This window comes from Zonotrichia albicollis, chromosome 13 (genome assembly GCF_047830755.1).
Source record: "Zonotrichia albicollis isolate bZonAlb1 chromosome 13, bZonAlb1.hap1, whole genome shotgun sequence".
Classification (NCBI taxonomy): Eukaryota; Metazoa; Chordata; class Aves; order Passeriformes; family Passerellidae; genus Zonotrichia; species Zonotrichia albicollis.
Window position 1 is genome coordinate 7,297,488 of NC_133831.1, and position 19,614 is coordinate 7,317,101.

The following is a 19,614-nucleotide window of genomic DNA, read 5'->3' on the forward strand; positions in this document are numbered from 1 at the left end:
CTCCTCTCAGGAGAGGGGCCCAGCTCCAGCTCCTCCAGTGCCTCCTGGAGGGGAGGTCTCCAGAGGACACTCACGGTGCCATGGGAGCTGCTGGCTGGAACTCATGGGGGTGCCAGTGACAGCCCTGGGCTGGGGCAGCTCTGGGCACCACCAATCCCCAGGGCAGGAGTGGGATATCTGGAAAGGGCCACCCCATGAGCTGGCACTGCACAACAGAGCTGGGGGTCTCAGCAGGAGTTTATTGAGGATGTGGGGAAGGTGGGAGCAGTGCCAGAGGGACCTCTGGCTGCCAGGATCCTGCAGTGGTGCTTCACCAGGGGATGACATTCCCTTCCCAGTCCCGGAAGGTGCCGGTGTCCTTCTCAGAGAGGGAGGAGAGGACCTTCAGCATCCCTTGCACGCTGTCATCCACTGTCACTGGGGGCTGTGGGGCACACAGAGAAACAGTTCTGGGCCTGAGGCCCTGGTCCAGCAAGGCTGGAAGAACGAGTCACTTCACAACACAGCGGAAAGCTTAAATTCCTGAACAAGCAGGACAGAGGGGCCAAGCAGGGAACTGAGGGGATGGGGAAACCCAGTACCAGGACAGGGGGAGCTGCTCCAGCAGGGATTGGACAGGCAGGGAAGCCACGGGCAGGGGCTCAGGACAGCAACTCCCAACCATGCAAAATCAGCCCAGGAGCTCTGATGGACCCGCCCCGGAGGAATTCCTACCACTTGTCCGGGAGCGTTGCCCATGTCGGTTTGCACCCAGCCGGGGTGGAGAGCGACGCAGAGGATGTCGTGCTCCTTGTACGCCAGGGACTGGCACTTGCTCAGCATGTTCAGAGCAGCCTGAGGGGAGACAATGCAGGGACGGTGGTGGCAGGGGAAGGGGGGCTGCAAGGGGACCCGCAGCTGGGCAGGGAAAGCAAAGCTGTGACAGTACCTTGCTGCAGCGGTAGGAGACACCTTGTATCAACTCCCAAATTTCGTTAGAAGTTATGGAGCCACCAGTGCTGGATATGTTGACAATGGCAGCCTTGTTGCAGCTCAGCCCTGAGCCTGGGCTGCCCTGGGCAGCCTTCTTCAGCAAGGGCAGAAATGCCTGTGAGGAGACAGAGGGGACAGGAGCACTCATGGACACAGCACAGGACAGGGGAGAAGCTCCTTCCACACTGGGCAACATGGACACCAGCACTGGGGGGCATCCTCCCTCCTCTTCCCTGCCAGGCTCCAGCTCCTGAGCTCCAGCCCATGGCTGCCTGAGCTTCTCATTAACTGAGAGCCCATCAGGGCACCAGAGCTGTGACAAGAGGCCCTCCCACTGGCCCTTCACTCCCTCTGTAATGTTCAGTTTGAGTACATGGGAAGGGATCCTTCTGGAGCCAGTGCTGTGGACTCACCTGGCCCATCAGCAGGGGTCCAACCGTGTTGGTGGTGTAAGTCTCAGTCATGTCCTGCAGCATCTCATCATCAAGAGACTTTGCCTTCAAAACTCCAGCATTGTTGATGAGGAGGTTGAGCCCAGAGCCCCCCAGGTGCTCCCCAACCTTGGCTGCAGCTGCCTTGATGCTGGCAGGGTCAGAGACTTCTGCAGAGCCAACACGGGGAGGTCAGAGCCTGTGTCCCCATGCTGGAGTCCCCTCTGTTCCCCCAGAGGTGGCAGTGCCCCATGGCCCTGCAGGCACCAGCCCGTGGCACAGCTCCCTCCCAGCACGGAGCTCCCAGGGTGTGCCCAGCCTGGGCACTCGCCAGAGGAACTGGGGCAAAGGATCCGCACTCGGGGCACCTACCGAGCGGGATGATGATGATGTTGGGGTGCTTGGAGGCCAAATTCTGCAACTCCTGAAAGAGAGAGCACTGTGTAGGCATGGAGAGCCTGGAGGAGCTGTGCAGAGGCTCAGCCATTACCAGCTAAAGCCCACATTGCTCTGGCTCCATCCCTGCACTACTGTGGACCCACACTATGCTCCAGCTGCCTTGAAACCAATGGATGGGGAGTTCTCCATGACCAAGTAGCACTGTTCCCTCCATGCATCCCATGCACAGCTGCTCCCATGTTGTCTCAGCCCAGCTGCCGTGTGCCACACGTGCCCAGCTGAAGCTCCAGCCCCTTGCAAGCACCATCCCTGTTCCAATCTCCCCCTGGCACCGAGTGCCCCCATCCCTCAGCACAGCCCATGCCTCCTGCCCAGCCTCACCTGTGCTCGCTGTCCCTTGGGGTCCCGACAGCCTGCAAAGATCCACTGAGGTGGGTTTGGCATCCTCAGGAAATGCTGGACAAACCCCAGGCCGATGCCTCGGTTGGCCCCGGTCACCAGAACGGAGCGGACGTGGAGCCCTGCCATGCTGCTTGTCCTCGTCTGCTCCAGCTCTCACTGTTTGCTCTGCTCTCTCACAGTTCCTTTTAGCTTTTTCCAGACACCCCACCCACTCAGGGTTTACACCAACCCTTGGATCCAGGAGGAGCAACTGCACCTGCCCTTCAAACTCCAGGCCACTCATCCTGGCTGGGATCCAGGCCTTGTTTCCAAAGGACAAAACCTCTTGGCGGTCTCATGCAAAATTCTGCTGTCCTTGGAAACTTAGTGCCATAAACCAGGAGAGGATGTTGTGGCTGAGGAGGGACGGAGCAGCATGTGGAAGGGATGTGGAAAGCTCCAGGGCTCACATGGGCTTGACATTTTCACAAGAAGGGCTTCCTCTATCAGACCCACACAGCACTGGGCACAGCCTGATCTCACCGCCTGGGCCAGGACATTCCTCACACAGCCACGAGCAGACACTCTCTGCCTTGAGCTGGCCTCCTCCAAGCCACTGCCCATTCCCTGATGGTCAAGTCAAACAAGGCTCCCATGCAGAGAAGCCCAACCAGAGGATCCAGTCTCCTGGCAGAAGGATGGGCACCTGCATGGCCAGCACATCACCAGCTCCTGCCCCAGCCACCCACCCCCTGCCTTGTTCTTCCCGGTGGAAGCACAGAGGCTGGGACAGCAGCAGCCAGGACTGAACCTTCCAGGAGGGTCGTTCAGATGCTTTGTCCCAGGACTGAGTCCCATTTCTCATCTTCACAGTCATTTTCTGCCTAGGATGTGCCTCCTCTCCTGCCTGGGAATTGTCTCTCCTCCTGCCCACCCACTCCTTGTGTTGTGCTTGCAGGGCTGTGCCTCTTCCTGACTGCCCACGACATGGGGATGAGGTGCTTGGCTTTGGAGCTTCAAGAAGAGAAGGGCTTGGGAAGCAACTTCTGTCTCCTTCCCCAATCCACCTGTGGTCCACCTGCATTCTCCAACTCTGAAAATTCTGGCAACTGCTGCCTCTCTGCTCTGTCTCCACACTCAGTGTCCACAACCAGTCTCCCCTCCAGTGCCTCCTGGAGGGGAGGTCTCCAGAGGGCACTCACGGTGCCATGGGAGCTGCTGGCTGGAGCTCATGGGGGTGCCAGTGACTGCCGTGGGCTGGGGCAGCTCTGGGCACCACCAATCCCCAGGGCAGGAGTGGGATATCTGGAAAGGGCCACCCCATGAGCTGGCACTGCACAACAGAGCTGGGGGTCTCAGCAGGAGTTTATTGAGGATGTGGGGAAGGTGGGAGCAGTGCCAGAGGGACCTCTGGCTGCCAGGATCCTGCAGTGGTGTCTCACCAGGGGATGACATTCCCTTCCCAGTCCTGGAAGGTGCCGGTGTCCTTCTCAGAGAGGGAGGAGAGGACCTTCAGCATCCCTTGCACGCTGTCATCCACTGTCACTGGGGGCTGTGGGGCACAGGGGGAGATGCAGCCCATGCCCAAGGCCTGGCTGAGGGCCCTGGAGCAGCTGGAGCCAGGGGAAAGAGCTGCTCCAGGGCAAAGGGAAAGCTGAAAACCCCAAGGGGAGGGACTGAGATGAGAACTGAGGGGATGGGGACACCCAGCACCCAGCACCAGGATGGGGGAGCTGCTCCAGCAGGGATTGGGCAGGCAGGGAAGCCACGGGCAGGGGCTCAGGACAGCAACTCCCAACCATGCAAAATCAGCCCAGGAGCTCTGATGGACCCGCCCCGGAGGAATTCCTACCGCTTCTCCGGCAGCGCTGCCCAAGTCAGTTTGCACCCAGCCGGGGTGGAGAGCGACGCAGAGGATGCCGTGCTCCTTGTACGCCAGGGACTGGCACTTGCTCAGCATGTTCAGAGCAGCCTGAGGGGAGACAATGCAGGGACGGTGGTGGCAGGGGAAGGGGGACTGCAAGGGGACCCGCAGCTGGGCAGGGAAAGCAAAGCTGTGACAGTACCTTGCTGCAGCGGTATGAGGTGACTTGCATCAACTCCCAACCAAAGGCAGAAGCGATGGAACCGGCAATGCTGGATATGTTGACAATGGCAGCCTTGTTGCAGCTCAGCCCTGAGCCTGGGCTGCCCTGGGAAGCCTTCTTCAGCAAGGGTAGAAATGCCTGTGAGGAGACAGAGGGGACAGGAGCACTCATGGACACAGCACAGGACAGGGGAGAAGCTCCTTCCACACTGGGCAACATGGACACCAGCACTGGGGGGCATCCTCCCTCCTCTTCCCTGCCGGGCTCCAGCTCCTGAGCTCCAGCCCATGGCTGCCTGAGCTTCTCATCAACTGAGAGCCCATCAGGGCACCAGAGCTGTGACAGGAGCCCCTCCCACTGGCCCTTCACTCCCTCTGTAATGTTCAGTTTGAGTACATGGGAAGGGATCCTTCTGGAGCCGTGCTGTAGTGCTGGGCACCCACCTGGCCCATCAGCAGGGGTCCAACCGTGTTGGTGGTGTAAGTCTCAGTCATGTCCTCCAGTGTTTCAGCCTCAAGCATCTTAGGCTTGACCATTCCAGCATTGTTGATGAGGAGGTTGAGCCCAGAGCCCCCCAGGCGCTCCTCAACCTTGGCTGCAGCTGCCTTGATGCTGGCGGGGTCGCCAATTTCTGCAGAGCCAATACACTGGAGCTCAGCAACCCTGTGGTGCTTTGGGGTCCCCTGTGTCCCCCAAAGGAAGTGCTCCCCCAAGGCTGCCTCCTGTGTGAAGCTCCCAGGGCTGTAATGTGTGCCCATGCATTCACCAGAGGAACTGGGGCAAGGGGGAACCTACCAAGAGCGATGATGACCAGGTTGGGATGTTTGGATGCCAAATTCTGTAGGTCCTGCAAGAGGGGTCATGACATTGGTACCAAGAGGCTGGAACAGCATTGCCAAGGCTCACCCTGCTAAGCCAGCCAAAACCCGTGTCCCTCCAGCTCCTGATCCAGCTGCCCTGATCCTGATACAGGGGGAACACCCCACAGCTCCTGCACACATCACGTATCCCTGTCCCCTCCATGCAAAGCTGCTCCTATGTTGTCTCAGCCCAGCTGCCCTGTGCCACATGTGCCCAAAGCTCCAGCCCCTTGCAAGCACCATCCCTGTTCCAATCTCTTCCTGGCACTGAGTGCCCCCATCCCTCAGCACAGCCCCTGCCTCTCGCCCAGCCTCACCTGTGCTCGCTGTCCCTTGGGGTCCCGACAGGTCGCAAAGATCCACTGAGGTGGTTTTGGCATCCTCAGGAAATGCTGGACAAACCCCAGACCGAGTCCCCGGTTGGCCCCAGTCACCAGAACAGAGCTGACACAAAGCTCTGCCATGCTGCTTCTCTCTTCCCTCCAACTTACACTGTTTACTCAGCTCTCTAGTATTTCCTTTTAGCATGTCTCACCCCACCCACTCACAGCTTGCTCTAATGGTGGCTTAACTCTGGGAGGAGCAACTGTTCCATCTCTTTGAGCTCCAGGACATATGTCCTGGCTGGGGACCAATCCTTGTCACCTAACAGCAAAATCACTTGGTTTTTCCAGGAAAATTAGGCATTCCTTTCAGGGTAACTTGATGCCATAAGCCACGTCGGGCTGTTGTGGGTGAGGAGGGAGAGAGCAGCATGTGGGTTGATGTGGGAAGCTCCATGGTTCAGGTGGGCTTGACACTTTCACAAGCATCCTGTGGGCTTGATGGTCTTCACACATTGTACCAAGCTGCGCCTCAGGTGACCCTGAGCAAATGTTCTCTGCCTTGTTCCTGCTTCTTCCAAGACAATAACCTCTCCCTCATTGTGGAGCCAAAGACCTGTGGAGTGGGAGAGCAAACCCAGCGTGGTGTCCTGGCAGAAAGGTGGGGACATGGCACAGCACCATGCTGCAGGTCACGCGCCCCATCCCTTGGGGTGCTGTCCTAAGCTGAGCTGTCCCTTTGATCAGAGCCACAGAGGACTCAGGCACCTGGGACATTTATCTGCAGTGGAAATGCCCTGCTCAAAGCCTATTCTCCACCTCAGCTATTGCCATGAGGCACTGACTGCTCTGTGCTACCACCAGTGGAGCCCAGTGCTGGTCAGTCCCTCAAGTGATGCATTACAAGATCGCCAGGCTGGATCAAGTGTGTGTGTACACCATGTGTTCCTGTCCCACTGTAAGTGAAGACCCACTCCCAGAAACCTCTTGCCACCCCTTGTCCTCCTACACTGAGTCCCAGAGGCCTTGCACAGGCTGCTCACATGACATCTTGTGCCCCAGAATATCTTGGCAGCAGGATTAACAGAACAGCTTCCTTCCAGTGCCAATGCCAAGGGTGTCTCCATGCTCTGGCAGCAGCTGATTTCCTCCTGCCCACTCCCGCCTGTTTTCTGAGCTTCTTCTTAAGATCCATACAATTAATTTTTTCCCATTTTGTTTCCGTGGTTAATTAGATCTCTGTCTACTTTTTGAATTTTCCATATTGGGTTGAGACACTTCTTTTCCCTTGTGAATTCCTAACATTTACCAGCACTACAAAGCTTTGGGCCTTTCAGTATCTCAGACTGATCCCTCACTGAGGATCTCCCACATGGCTGGACTGGCATTCAGGCTCCATAGATCATTTCAGCATTTCCTTTTCAATGACTACAGACCTCAACTACACTTGCCAACAGATGCACCAGAGCTCAAATCCTCCAAACAGACTTCCATGATTTTCTTCCTCTAGGTGGTGGATAAGGCCATCACCCACAGCCTGTTTGAAACCTCCACAGTGACTCAGAAGCAGATAGCGTCAGAAAACAAACAATTAACATTTTAAGTCTCGAATTTTTGCTGTGTCACCTCACTTGAGTAGCCTTTCACTGTTTTGGAGCTGTAACTTTGTCATGTTGACTTTGCTCTGGGGCCACACGCCGCATTATTGATTATTACAGTTTAAACAAGCACTGTTTCACCAGGAGTCTAAGTCCAGCCTGGCAGGAAGAGGCAGAGGGGAAAGAAATCAATCTCACTGCCTTGCAGCCCAGTCTCATCACAAGGGCTGCTGCTGTCCCCAAGCCTCTGGAAAGGATCTTGGTCCAGCTCCTAAGAGGGGATTCAGGTGCTTCCTTTGCTCTGAAATGTTCTTGCATGGTCTAAATCTTAAGCTAAGCAGTAAAGTCCTCAGAATTATGGAATCATTTAGGTTGGAAAAGGCCTCTAAGATCACTGATTTCAACAATTAGACTAACAATGCCAATTCCACCACTAAACCATGTCCCCAAATGCCACAACCATGCATTTTTTAAACACTTCTGGGATGGTGACACTACCACTTTCCTGGGCAGCCTGTGTACCAGTGCTTGAAAGTCCTTTCTGTGAAAAATTTTTTCCTAATATCCCATTGAAACGTCCCTTGGCTCAACTTGAGGCTGTTTCCTCTCATCCTGTAACTTGTTACTTAGGAGCAGAGCCTGACCTCACCTGGCTCCACCCTCATTGTCAGGGAGTTGTGGAGTGATAACAGTCCTGATCCTGAGTCTCCTTTTCTCCAGGCTGAGCCCTCCCAGCTCCCCATCAGCTCATCATATTCGTGCTACAGACCTTCCCCAGCTCCACTGCTCTTCCCTGGACACACTCCAGCACCTCAATGTCTTTCTTGCTGTGAGTGGCCCAAAACTGAACACAGGATTCAAGGTGCAGCCTCACAAACACCAAGCTCAGGGGCACTATAGCTCTTCTCCCACGAGACCCAGGTTGCTGCAAATTTACCCATGGATTGTTTTCATATCCCCACACTGGGAATACTTGGAGCCAGCTTTCCAAGAGGCAGTCACACCTTTTCCACTCTCAGTTGCTGGAGGTTCAAGCGTGCTCTCAGTCACTGAGGTGATTGCACAATGACAGTGCTGCTGACAGAAACATGGAGGAACATGCTTTTCTCTGCCTGCCAGGTGAACAGGGGTGTGGCACAATTAGTTTTAGTACATTTAATCTACTATAAATAAGAAATAAAGTCGCTGCTATTTATCAGGCTGATTTTGTCCTTTTTTTTTTCTCCATTGCTCCACAATGCATTCAGGTCTGTCATCACCTATTAGTCATTTGCTAAAGAATCAATAGATAGTGATAAGTGAGCCACCCACGCAGAGGTGGGGTGAGACCAACCCTGCACTGTAACTGAAGCTGGGCAGTACCCACCCTTCCTGATTAATTTTCTTCTGGGCTGAAGAGGATTAGTGATCTCGGGGTAGTGGGTTGGAACTATGTAATGTGTAAGGTCTCTTCCAACAAAAACCATTCTGTGATTCCATTATATGATTCTATGAGTAGTGACACCCCATTGTGAAAGGATGCAGGGTCTGGGGGAGCTTACCTGCAGCTCCCAAGTGAAGTTCCCATGGCACCTTTGTCATAGCTTTGCTGTTTTGCAAGCAGACTCATCCAGGTTACACCTGCATGGTATCAGAGATGGAGAGGGATTTTGGACAAAGGCATGGAGGGATGGAACAAAGGGAATGGCCTCCCACTGACAAGAGGGCAGGGTTAGATTGGGTATTTGGAAGAAATTCTTCCCTGTGAGGGTGGGAAGGCCCTGGCAGAGATTACACAGAGAAACTCTGGCTGTCCCATCCCTGGAATGTTCAAGGCCAGGCTGGGGGGGGCTCTGAACAACCTGGTCTAGTGGAAGGTGTCCCTGCCCATGGCAAAGGATGGAACAAGATGGTCTTTAAGGTTCCATGCAACCCAAACTATTCTGTGATTCTGTGCTGAGGATTTAAAACACACTGTCCATGCAACCTCCCTTGGGCCACGGTGTTTTGACCTTGTGCCAGCCTGGGGCCTCACACCGGGTTCAGAAACACTTTTTGGGGATATTCCCCTTGTGACAGCAGCCAAGATGCCTCAGCTACCTGGGTGCAGCAGGGCTGGCAGCACAGGGACAGAATTGCTTTTCCAGGACCCATGGGGACAGCACAGCTTCTCACTGACCATTTCTCCCATCCTCTAAGGATAGGTGGCTGAGTTATCCTTCATGCTTCAGCACAGTGCCATGAAGAGGGACCTCAGAACCACCAAACAAGGCGAATTTTCTTTCCCACTATCAGATTTGCTAACAGGGATGGCTGAGGATGGGCTGTCACATGTGGCAGATATGCTCCCTCTCAGGAACACTGAGGCACAGGCTAAATGATCAGCTTGTGACTACCTTGGTTTGACATCCAAGTACTGAAGTGAGAAAAGGAGCTACAGTAAAGTTTAGGAATAGATACATGGTAATGCAGATATTAATTTAGGAATCCAGTTGAAAAGAATCATTAAGTCTTATTAAGGAAAGATATTTAAGCAGGGAAGAGTGAGTATAATCTTTAAATTAAAAAGCATTTAAAGGACTATGGAAAATTTGCTCCCTGTAAAGAAGTTAAAAGCTGAGCACCATGCTACTCCAAAAATGCTATGCCAGCCTAAATGATGTGACCCATTGCCCACACAGCTGAGCAGAAAAAATACAGTCTGTGAACAGCAAAAAATCATATTGTTCTGTAAGTAGCTGCGGACACTGCTAGAGTAAAATGGGCTGCATTGGTATTTTATCAGCAGAAACTTAAACTTACCATAGTTGTTCATTCTGGTTTCAAACCATATTTATAAAAAGGAAGGGGGAGAAAAACCCACTTACCATTTTTTCTTTAATTAAGATATTTTCCCCTCTTCCTCTAGTTGCACTTTTTAAAAATCCAGTGACTTAAAGCAAAATTTAGGATGAATCCATCAGCTCAGTGCAAAGGACATGTGCCCACATGTTCTTTACAGTGCAGAAACTTCAACTAAATTACAACATCAATGAGCTGATAACAGGAATTACTCGTTTTGATTTTTAGCTAAGTGAACTCAAATACTTTGTATTCTTAGGGAGGTCTAGTGGAAAATGTCCCTGCCCATGGCAGAGGGGATGGAACTAGGTGATCTTTAAGGTTCCATTCAACCCAAAACATTCTAAGATTCTATGATTTACACCCTCAAACGCTCCAAACTTCACTAATATCAGACTTTACCAAGCAGCACAGAGTTTCGCAATGCCTGTTGTAGTGAAATTAGAGTACTTGGATAAGCCTTGGGGCTTTTATGCTTTATTATTATCTGTTGGTGGTTTTTTTTTGGTTGCAGTTTTCATCATTACCTGCTGGAAGTCTCCCAACACTTAACTATTGAGGTTTTCAAAGAATGGATAATCCTCTATTTCATTCATGGGGAGCAGAAGCAGGTCAAGCAAAGCCCACACCCACCTGGAGAGTACTCACTTAATGCTACTTGGAGCTGCCTTTCTTTCACGGTTCACATCAGCATTCAGAACAGGCTCCCCTGCCCTCAGCTGTGGCTGCACTTTAACTGTTTCTGCACAGCAGATCCCTGTCTCCGAGGCTTTTTCAAACAAGCAATTTTCAGGAAGAGCTATAAATGTAATGCCTGCAGCATGCAGGATCTGTGTAGAACAGGTGGCCAAACCCTGGCTGTGATTGAGTGTTGGTACCCCTTGGTCATTATTTGCTAAACTTTGCCATAGACAGAGCAGCATTTCTGCTGAGAAGTCACTGAATTAATGGCCTAAGCACAGGAGGAGGCAGGAAAAGGAGAATGGGACCCTTAGCCCAAATATCTGCTAAAAGGAAGGGACTTTTTTCTTAATATTTAGTAGCATAATAAAAAAATTATTTTTATTAAATTCCAACTTCTGTAAAAGAAAAGTCTAAAAGCATTTTAATGTCCTGAAGTAAACTGGGGAGCAGAGGCTCTCATGTACTTGAACCACCATGGAGCAGGATAGAGTTAGCACAAATCACCTGATGCTATCACCCGACTGATAGAAATATTTAGTTTCTGATGTATTTATCAGTATCAGAGACGTTTTGTGTGGTCTTTGTCAAACAAGGATGAAAATAAGCAACATAAATAACAACCCTTATATACATCAGAGTTGCTCAGTCATTACTTCACTGTTGAAATCTCAGTTGTGTGCTCACCGTAATGGGTTTTTAATGGGTATGTGGCTGTCCATATAACAACTAAAAATAAAACAATAACACCCACCTCCAGGCTGGCAAATGCAGACCCCCTCCAGACACTGTCCTCCAGCTGATGCTGATTATCTCTTTTCTGTTCTCCCTTTTCCCTCCAGCCCTGTTTTCCCATCCCTAGATGCCAGCAAACCTTTTCCTCTTTACTCTACAGCTGTTCTACCAGGCACCTGATACTCAGCAACAAAAAGGAGGAAACATCCCTCAAATCACCTGCAAGCCCAAACTGCCCAAATCACAGAATCATTTGGGTGGTAAGGAACCATAAAGACCATTTTATTCAACCCCTCTGCGATGAGCAGGACACCTTCAGGCTGCTCCAAGCCCTGTCCAACCTGGCCTTGAACACTTCCAGGGATGGGGCAGCCACAGCTTCTCTGGGCAACCTGTGGAAGGGCCTCACCACTCTCACAGGGAAGAATTTCTTCCAAACACTCAATCTAACACCGCCCTCTGTGGGTTTGAAGCCATTCCCCCTTGTCCAAAGTCCTCCTCCAGCTCTCTTTGAGTGCCCTGAGGCGCTGAAAGGAGCCCTAAAGGCTCCACAGAACCTTCTCATCTGCAAGCTGAATAACCCCGACTCCCTCAGCCGATCTCCGCAGGAGGAGCGCTACAGCCTCAGAGCGCCTTCGTGGATCTATTTGTTTATCAGATTTAGAGGCATATCATGCGCATTTCTGGGCAGTCAATAAAAACAGCTCGTAAAGGGGCTGGTACTTTCTCACGCTAAACGGGTTTAGTTAGGGTTGGCTTTTTTTTTTTTTTTTTTTTTTTTTTTTTTTTTTTACTCTTATCTACTTGTCAGGGGAAGATTAGTGTGCTAAAGGTGCCGCAGACGCCACCCAGACCTGCTGCAAGCTTTCTCCCTCACTCACCACCCTCGGCAAGAGAACCCTCAGCCGTCCCGGTTCGCTGCGAGACCCCGCGCTCCTCCCCTCGGGACGCCAGGGCTGGGACGCGCTTGTTGTGTTTGCAGTGAACATTAGGTGGGCAGGCACACGGACACACAGACACACACAGACAGACGGACACAATCCCGCCCCCTCAGGCTGTCCCCCGGGGTCGGGGCAGCCCGGTGCGGCCCGCGGGCTCGGGAGGCGGCGCCAGGCGGGCCGGGCCGCGGGCGGCGATGGCGGCGGCGCGCACGGTGCTGCTGACCGGCTCCAACCGTGGCATCGGCCTGGAGCTGGTGAAGCAGCTGCTGGGCTCGCCACGACCCCCCGCCTGGATCTTCGCCACCTGCCGGGACCCCGACGGGCCGCGGGCACAGGTCAGTGCGGGCCGGGGGGCGGCGGTGACTCTCGGCCCCTGTCGCCGGCCTGAAGGGCTCACTGCTGCCGCGGGGCTCTGCTGTCTCCGCACCGTGCCCTGCCCCGTGTGAAAGTCACCTGAAGTGCAGCCGGCGCAGAATCGGCTGTGTCACCCTTGAGGCCGCGCCGCTGGGCTGCCCCGTGCTGGGTGTGCTGGGTGTGCCCGAACCCGCCCTGCCGTGCCAAGGCTTGGCCCTTTCCCCCGGGCACGGGCCGGGCTGGGCTGGCCTGAGGGCCCGAGGCGCTGCGAGCGACAGCCGTGCTGCTCGGGCCGGTCCTGCTGTGTCACGCTGCTCTCTGCAAAATCCCGAGGTGCAGAACATGGGGTTTCCAAAAGGGGTGGCCTGTGGAATCCCGCTGTCCCTGCTTTCAACTTAGCTGAAATGGGAGAGACTCACACATGTTGCTTGTGGAGGGAATCACAAAGCTTCCCTGTTCTGCCAGCTCTCTTTACATCCAGCTTGTCTTCCTCTGCTTGCTGTGTCCCACTGAAATACTAATAAGGAGAAACTTGCTTTCTGATGGATCCTGGCTCCAGCTGATTTGTTTGTTGCATCTGCTTGCAAATGTGGATTATTCCATGTCAGAAGCAGTCCTGGGGCAGTGAGAACCCACCCTACTGCCAGCCTGGGGGAGCCCAGCTCCTGCTGTGGCTGGTGCCCAAGCTGTCTGGGTCAAAGACAGGCCAGGTCTTTTATTTTTGCCTCATTCTTCCTCCCCACAACTTGCAGGATTCTTGCAGGGCAGCGATGAGATCAGGGACTTTTTTCAGGGCTGGTCTGGAGCCAGGTTTCCTACAAGGTTGTCCTCATGCAACTCTCCTAGCCAGGGGATACTTCCCTAAGCCTTGTCCAGCTGTGGTAGGGTGAGAGCAGTGTCATCAGGGTGCTGCTGGAGTCCGTGACCACAGGACAAAGGCTCCAGAGGCCACATCACTTCTGCCCTTTTGTGCCTGGAACCGGTGTTGGGGTGGGGGAAGCTCCTGCTGGGATGGTATGAGGCTGTTGAGGCAGGCAGTTGGGAAAAACAGAAGAGGAGAAATAGGTGTTGGCCACCACAAACAAATTAATGGATTTAACATGATTTCCCAGGGCTAATGTGGGAAGATGGGGTCTGTTGAGGGAGCCCAGAGATAACTGATATTGAACCACGGCCAGTCCCAGCAGCTCTCCTGCTCTATGTTCCTCTCAAAAGAAACCACCAATTTGTATTTCTCTCGTGGGCATGTTTGGAGGAGGTTTTTAGTTGTAAAAGCAGTCCTTTTGGGCACATTAAACAAGGTGGTTTAGTTTCTGCTCTCTGAAACCTGCCCTAGTTGGAGACTCAGAGCAAAGAGCTGCTAGGAACTGTAAAGCAGAAAGTTTCCTTGCTGAAAAGAACCTCTGAATCCTCCACTGTGTGAGTTGGCACAGGCAGGCAGAACAATTGATGGCTAAAACACAAAGAGGAAATTTATTTCTGTTATCTTGATAACCAGGGGATCCCTGACGCAACACCAGGCAAAGGTACAGGGAGGTACAGAGATAGAGGAGACACAAGTACTATTAAGATCCATGCTAGGGGATCACTGGCTGCAATTTACATGGTTTATCAAGTGTTATTCCCAGCTGTAAAGTCACTTGAATGATTTACGGTCCTCCTCCCGAGACTCCAGCTTTTCACCCACTTTGCCCAATATCCCCACAAAGTGAAAACAACCAATAAAAATGTGCAAAGTTGTTAAATTCACTAATCATTAATAAAGTCCAGAGTGTGTGGATTTTGGACTGGCCTATCCAGATGTGATTTCCTCACAGGTCACATTGATACTGGCACTCACAGGTATTCCTTTTCACCTAATTTCCAGCAGCCTCTGGGAGACACTTCTGGTTGTGTCCCCAGCCAGTTCACAACATTTCCCTGGTAAACTGGTCCTTCACACTTTGCTCCCATCATTTGCTGTGGCTCTGGCTGGGCTGTGGATGACCCTTTGAGAAAGTGACCACAGCATCTTGCAGTGGTGGCCATGTCATGCCCTGAGCACATGGCACATTGCTTTGTGGAGCCTGGGAGCAGCCTGAGAGCCAAGGCCAGTCCCCATTCCAGCTGTTCACAAGCACTGAGTAACACCTGGAAGATGTTTCCCTCAGGGTGGGCCATTGCTGGCACCCCAGCATGATGCTTGGCATCACCTTTGCCTCATGCTGATTCTTTCCATGTCTCTTTTTGTAGGAGCTGAGAGATCTGGCATCCAAACACCCAAACCTGGTTCTTGTAAAGCTGGGTACGTGTGCTCTGCTTCTGAGCTGGTAAATTTGTGGCTGCCAGCTATGCATGCCCCATTTCTCCTTCCTTCCCTCCCTCCCTTCAGGCTGTACATAGGGATCCACTTCGTCAGGGCTTCTTCAAGTCCTGCTGCCAAAACCCCAGCTTCTCCAGACCTGTCTCAGCCTCAATTCCCCATTCCCTGGAGCCTCCTTGCTCCATGGCCACAGGAGCAGGATGTTCTTGACACCCATCCTGGGCAGCCCCCTGGCTCCCCCAGCTGAGTGCCTTGACCCCAAGTCTTAGGCAAGACCGGGAGGGCTCTGGGAGGAAGGCAGTCCTGTGGAAATGCTGTAAGATTAGCCCAGAGCTTGAGCGGGAGCAAAGGACTTTGCAGAGCCGTCCCACAGCAGGTCCCAGCGCATTTCCCCTGGGGACTTTTCCCTCCGGAGGCTGCCCTGGGGTCTCCAGAAATTGCTCAGACGTAGACTTTGGAGCGGTGGCTGCTGAGAGCCGACGTAGCACGGGAGTCACAGCAGCGGTTTGTCCCCACGGTGGGCTTTGCTGGCGGGAGCCCTCAGCTGGCGGCGGTGTTGGGAGGATCGGGATGAGTCGGAGCTGGTTTCGCAGCACCATCTGCTGCCCGTGGATGGAAGGGCCGCGCAGCTCAGAACGCGCGCATTTCCTCGCCGTCCTCCCTTCCCTCTTCTCCTCTCCCTCTCAGCCTGTTCTCTCGCTCTGCAGATGTGGAAAACCCCTCGGCTGTCACCGATGCGGCGAAGGTGGTGGAGGGGAAGCTGAACGGGATGGGGCTGAACCTGCTGATAAACAACGCCGGCATCTACACCCCCACGGCCTCGCTGGACACGGTCGATGCTGAGGACATGGTCAGGACCTACAAGACCAATGCAGTGGGGCCAATGCTGATGGCCCAGGTACGGGTGAAGCTCTGGGGATGAAATCTGGCCCAACTTGAGGGTGTCACAGGCTGTCCATGGTCACGAGGGAAATCTTAGAGGGCTTTGCCAAATTTCTGGGGGCTGTGCAAGGGAGTGCTAGGGCTGCTCTTCAAGCCTAAGCCTTCTGCATCCTCTCTGAATGGTGCAAGTCTAGTTGGGAGCAGGCAGGGCCACCTGGGCTCTCCTGACATGCTGCTGTTCTTCCTCACCCTCCCTGGGTTGCAGTTGCTGTAAGTGGGACTGGCTTGAGGCACAGGTGTCCCACTAGGTTGTTTCTCCCCAGGCCTTCCTGCCTTTGCTGAAGAAGGCTGCCCAGGACAGCAAAGAAAAGGGCCTGAGTTGCAGCAAGGCAGCCATCATCAACATCTCCACCATCTTAGGGTCCATCAAGAAAACACCTGATTCCTTCTTCCACCCTGTCATCTCCTACCGCTGCAGCAAGGTATGGAGAGTTGTGACCTGCCCTGGCTCCTGAGCTCCACGGAGTCAGAGCTGCCCTTGCCAGGCTGGATCTCAGGGAAACACCTGGGATGGAGAGACGGAGGGAGTCCCCAAGTTCCCAGGGCATCTCCATGCCCACCCAGGGGAAACACACACTGTCTCTTGAAGACCTGGCATTGCTTTTTCTCCCTCACCAAGAGGCAGTGATGGGAAGGGAACCCGGTTCATGGAGCTTTTTGCTACCCCGGGATGATGCTTGCTTCCTCACCCAGGCTGCCCTCAACATGCTGACCATGTGCCAGGCTCTGACCTACAAGGAAGCTGGGATCCTGTGCGTGGCACTGCACCCTGGCTGGGTGAAAACAGACATGGGCACCCAGGAGGTGAGTTCTGGCCAAGCAGGTCATCAGGGAACCCATGGGTGGCACCCAGGACTACAAACCTGCACAGGAGGTGGCCCAGGTGGCCAAGATGGCTCTCTGGGGGGAGGATCCATGTGAAAATGAGCTGCCTCTTGGGCTCCAAGTTGCCCATGTCTGTGTTGGGCCCCTGCAAAGCATGTGGATACTGGGATGTCTGGGAAATCGGACATATCAGGCTGCTTGTTCAGGGGGAAAAAAGGGGCTTTGGGCAGCCTGAAAGATATGCAGAGAACCTGAATCCAGCAGAACAGGGAGAGGAGGAGCAACATCATCCCATCCTGTGCCCCATTCCTTGAAGAACTGCAGGTGCATGAGGTTTCCACTCATCCTGCAGGATCCATGTTTTGCAGTGGGGGTGTCCCTGCAGCACTGGGGTTTTGAGAAGGCTGCACAAAGCATCTCATTTGCAGCAGGAATCTCTTCCTGTTTGGTTAAACCTGTGGCTGGCTTCCCAGCCCAAGCCACCTCCATCCAAGCCAGCAGTGCAGATACCCAACCATCCTCCCACACAGTGGACTTGTCCCAGCTCCCGTGGCTCTCTGCTCACTCTGGGTGGAAGGATCCTTGCTGTCCCTGCCCATGAGCCAAGTGGGTGCTGCTGGATGGCCTGGAATGAGGGTGGTGTCTCATTTTTCCCTTTGCAGGCTGACCTGACAGTGGACACAAGTGTGCGGGGGTTGTTGTCTGTGCTGCCAATCCTTTCTGAGAAACACAGTGGGACTCTGCTCAACTGGGAAGGGAAAGCCATCCCCTGGTGACTGCTCTGTGTCCCTGTGAGGGACTCCACGATGCCATGGGACTTCCTGCTTGCACAGGTCCACCAGGGTGCTCAGCCCTCTGTGGTCTGCAAGGGACCTACCTGGGACTCCGGTGGGTGGGCAGGGTGTGATCCCTGCCTTCAACTTGCTAATTAATAAAGTCAATTAATACCTGTGCCTCGTCCCAGCTGCAGAGTCCCCACTCAGACTGTCTTGCCCCTGCAATAAATAGCCTGGCATTAATGGCTGAACTCGATGATCTTGGAGATGTTTTTCCAACCGAAATGATCCTGTGATCCAAGCAGTCTGCCTGCCTTGTCTTCAGCTGCTCTGAGCTGAAGGGGACATATAACTCACCCAAAGCTCTGCTGTCCTGCCTGGCTGCAGGGTGTGCCTGGTCTCTGCCATGCTTCCACCAAAGCATGGTGTATTTGCCATAGATTTCTTGAGATGACCTTGTGCTGGACATGCTGTCTTTGGGAGCAGCCTCGTGGTTGGAATGGGAAGACCTGGCACTAAAGTCCAGTTCTGCAATCCCAGGCAGACAGCTCTTGCCACAGTGGTGCCCCAGCTGGGCATGGTACCCCTGGGAGGGGGAAATCTGGTCCCATGGGGATCACAGCATGGGAACGGCACTTCTGTGGGATGGAGAAGCTGAGAACCTTAATAAGGTGGGCTGGGCAGCCCTTGACTGCAGGAATTTGACCAGGAAGTGGTAACAACCCCAGATAAATGGATTTTGGGGTGGTATTGGGGCTTTGCCCCTTCTGGAAAGAACTTCTCTTAAAGGAGCATGGCCAAAAGGAGCCAGGACTCCTGCAAAACCAAGCCTGGTCTCTGGTGGGCAGGGCAACCTGGCCTGCAGGACAGGCAACTGCTGTGCCCACCAGAGGCCACCACCTTTTCTTTCTCATCTGGAGGACCAGCTGAAGCATCTGTGTCCCTCTGGGTCTGGGCTATGGTTTTACCTCTTTCTGGAGTGGCAGCTTGCCACTCCAGAATCTTGAGGCCATGCCCCACCTGGCTGTGCCAGAGGAGCTGTTTTCCCCATCCCCAGGCTGAAGTGCTCTTTTCAAAGCCTGTGCTGTGCTTTCCAAGGCCCTCAGGAGCCAGCACTGCCAGCAGAGCACCCACATGAGGCACCCACTGCTGCACAGGTGCCCCCTGCCAGGGAGACACTGACCTCGGGAACCTCATCCTCAGGGGAGCTCTGAACCATCTGGGCTCTTCCACACGATTCAGCCACCTGATTTCCCATGTCAATGCTTGTTCTTTTCTTTCCCAGCTCATATCTCTGGCACGAGCGGTCAGTGCCAACTTGGGCACCTCCCTATCAGCGCTGCAATGGCAGCAGGAGGAGGGGAATCCCTGGGAAGGAATGGCTGAGGGACAGGAGCGTGGGTGAGGGGCCTGATGCTGGCAGTGCATTGCTGGGCTCAGAGACATGGCCAAGCCTCCCCCGAGTGCCCTCCCTGCCCCTTGGCAGAGCTTCTCCTGCCCCAGTTACTCCACACAAGCCAGCTGGAGCCCAGCCAGTCACCACAGGCTGGCTCCATGCCCATCTCTCTCCGTGTTCCTCCCTTCTGTCTCACTCCACGTGCTGGATCCTGGGAGATGAGCAATGTCAGGGATCCCACCAAGGATTGCTGACAGTTTGCAGTCACCGTCCCCCTTGTGGCCATTGCCAGCCCCATGAGATGTGTGTCACTGCTCCCTTGGGAACACGTCGGAGACAGGACTGCTGACAGCTGGGACAGGCTCCATCACCCGGGGCATCACCTGGGATGTGCTCAGGTCACCAGGGCATGGACAGCCCTGTGTTCTGAAGGTGGTAGGAGGAGGAGTGGGAAGCTATGCAGGTGGAGTCCAGTCTGGCAGTACTGGACACAGCTCCTGGGCAGAACTAACCCCAGGCACTGCTGGCAGTGGTGTCCTTTTGGGTGCTGAGATAGCAGACCAGTTCTGGGCAGAGCCAAGCAGAAACAGGTCAGCTGATCCTATTTTTCAAGCCAACACTAAACTGGAGGAGAATGACCCAGCTTGGACCTCTCTGCAACTGGGATTCAGCCCTGGTGAGTGCTTTGCCTTTACAAGTGCAGCCAGTTGCTCTCCAGGAGCCCATCCTTCCACCCTCTGAGACAAGGGAGCACATGCTGGAGCCAAGCCACCAGGGACTGTGCCACCCAT

General features: G+C 54.0%; 3 protein-coding genes across 12 annotated transcripts; 1 reads left to right on the forward strand and 2 right to left on the reverse strand.

Annotated features, from left to right (window-relative positions):
- Positions 1–186: 186 nt before the first annotated feature.
- Positions 187–3,387, reverse strand: LOC141730767 (C-signal-like). The gene is made up of 6 exons (XM_074550883.1): positions 2,184–3,387; positions 1,776–1,827; positions 1,386–1,573; positions 929–1,087; positions 715–834; positions 187–424 (listed from the first exon to the last, which is right to left on the reverse strand). The coding sequence occupies exons 1-6, from the start codon at positions 2,328–2,330 to the stop codon at positions 311–313; spliced, it is 780 nt and encodes a 259-aa protein (XP_074406984.1). The 5' UTR covers positions 2,331–3,387; the 3' UTR covers positions 187–310.
- Positions 3,388–3,530: 143 nt separating this feature from the next.
- LOC106629584 (C-signal-like) lies at positions 3,531–13,237 on the reverse strand. Of its 10 annotated transcripts, none has more exons than XM_074550888.1 (7): positions 12,682–12,959; positions 8,593–8,671; positions 7,989–8,163; positions 5,066–5,117; positions 4,250–4,408; positions 4,036–4,155; positions 3,531–3,735 (listed from the first exon to the last, which is right to left on the reverse strand). In XM_074550888.1, the coding sequence occupies exons 2-7, from the start codon at positions 8,630–8,632 to the stop codon at positions 3,622–3,624; spliced, it is 660 nt and encodes a 219-aa protein (XP_074406989.1). In that variant the 5' UTR covers positions 8,633–8,671; positions 12,682–12,959; the 3' UTR covers positions 3,531–3,621. The 10 variants fall into 10 exon arrangements, with proteins under 10 accessions (XP_074406989.1, XP_074406988.1, XP_074406990.1 ...); XM_074550887.1 differs by lacking the exon at positions 12,682–12,959 and adding an exon at positions 12,169–12,304; XM_074550889.1 differs by lacking the exon at positions 12,682–12,959 and adding an exon at positions 10,520–12,044.
- On the forward strand, positions 12,423–17,683 carry LOC102067030 (C-signal-like). The gene is made up of 6 exons (XM_005490729.4): positions 12,423–12,563; positions 14,815–14,866; positions 15,592–15,782; positions 16,090–16,248; positions 16,520–16,630; positions 17,314–17,683. The coding sequence occupies exons 1-6, from the start codon at positions 12,423–12,425 to the stop codon at positions 17,425–17,427; spliced, it is 768 nt and encodes a 255-aa protein (XP_005490786.1). The 3' UTR covers positions 17,428–17,683.
- The last annotated feature ends 1,931 nt before the right edge of the window (positions 17,684–19,614 follow it).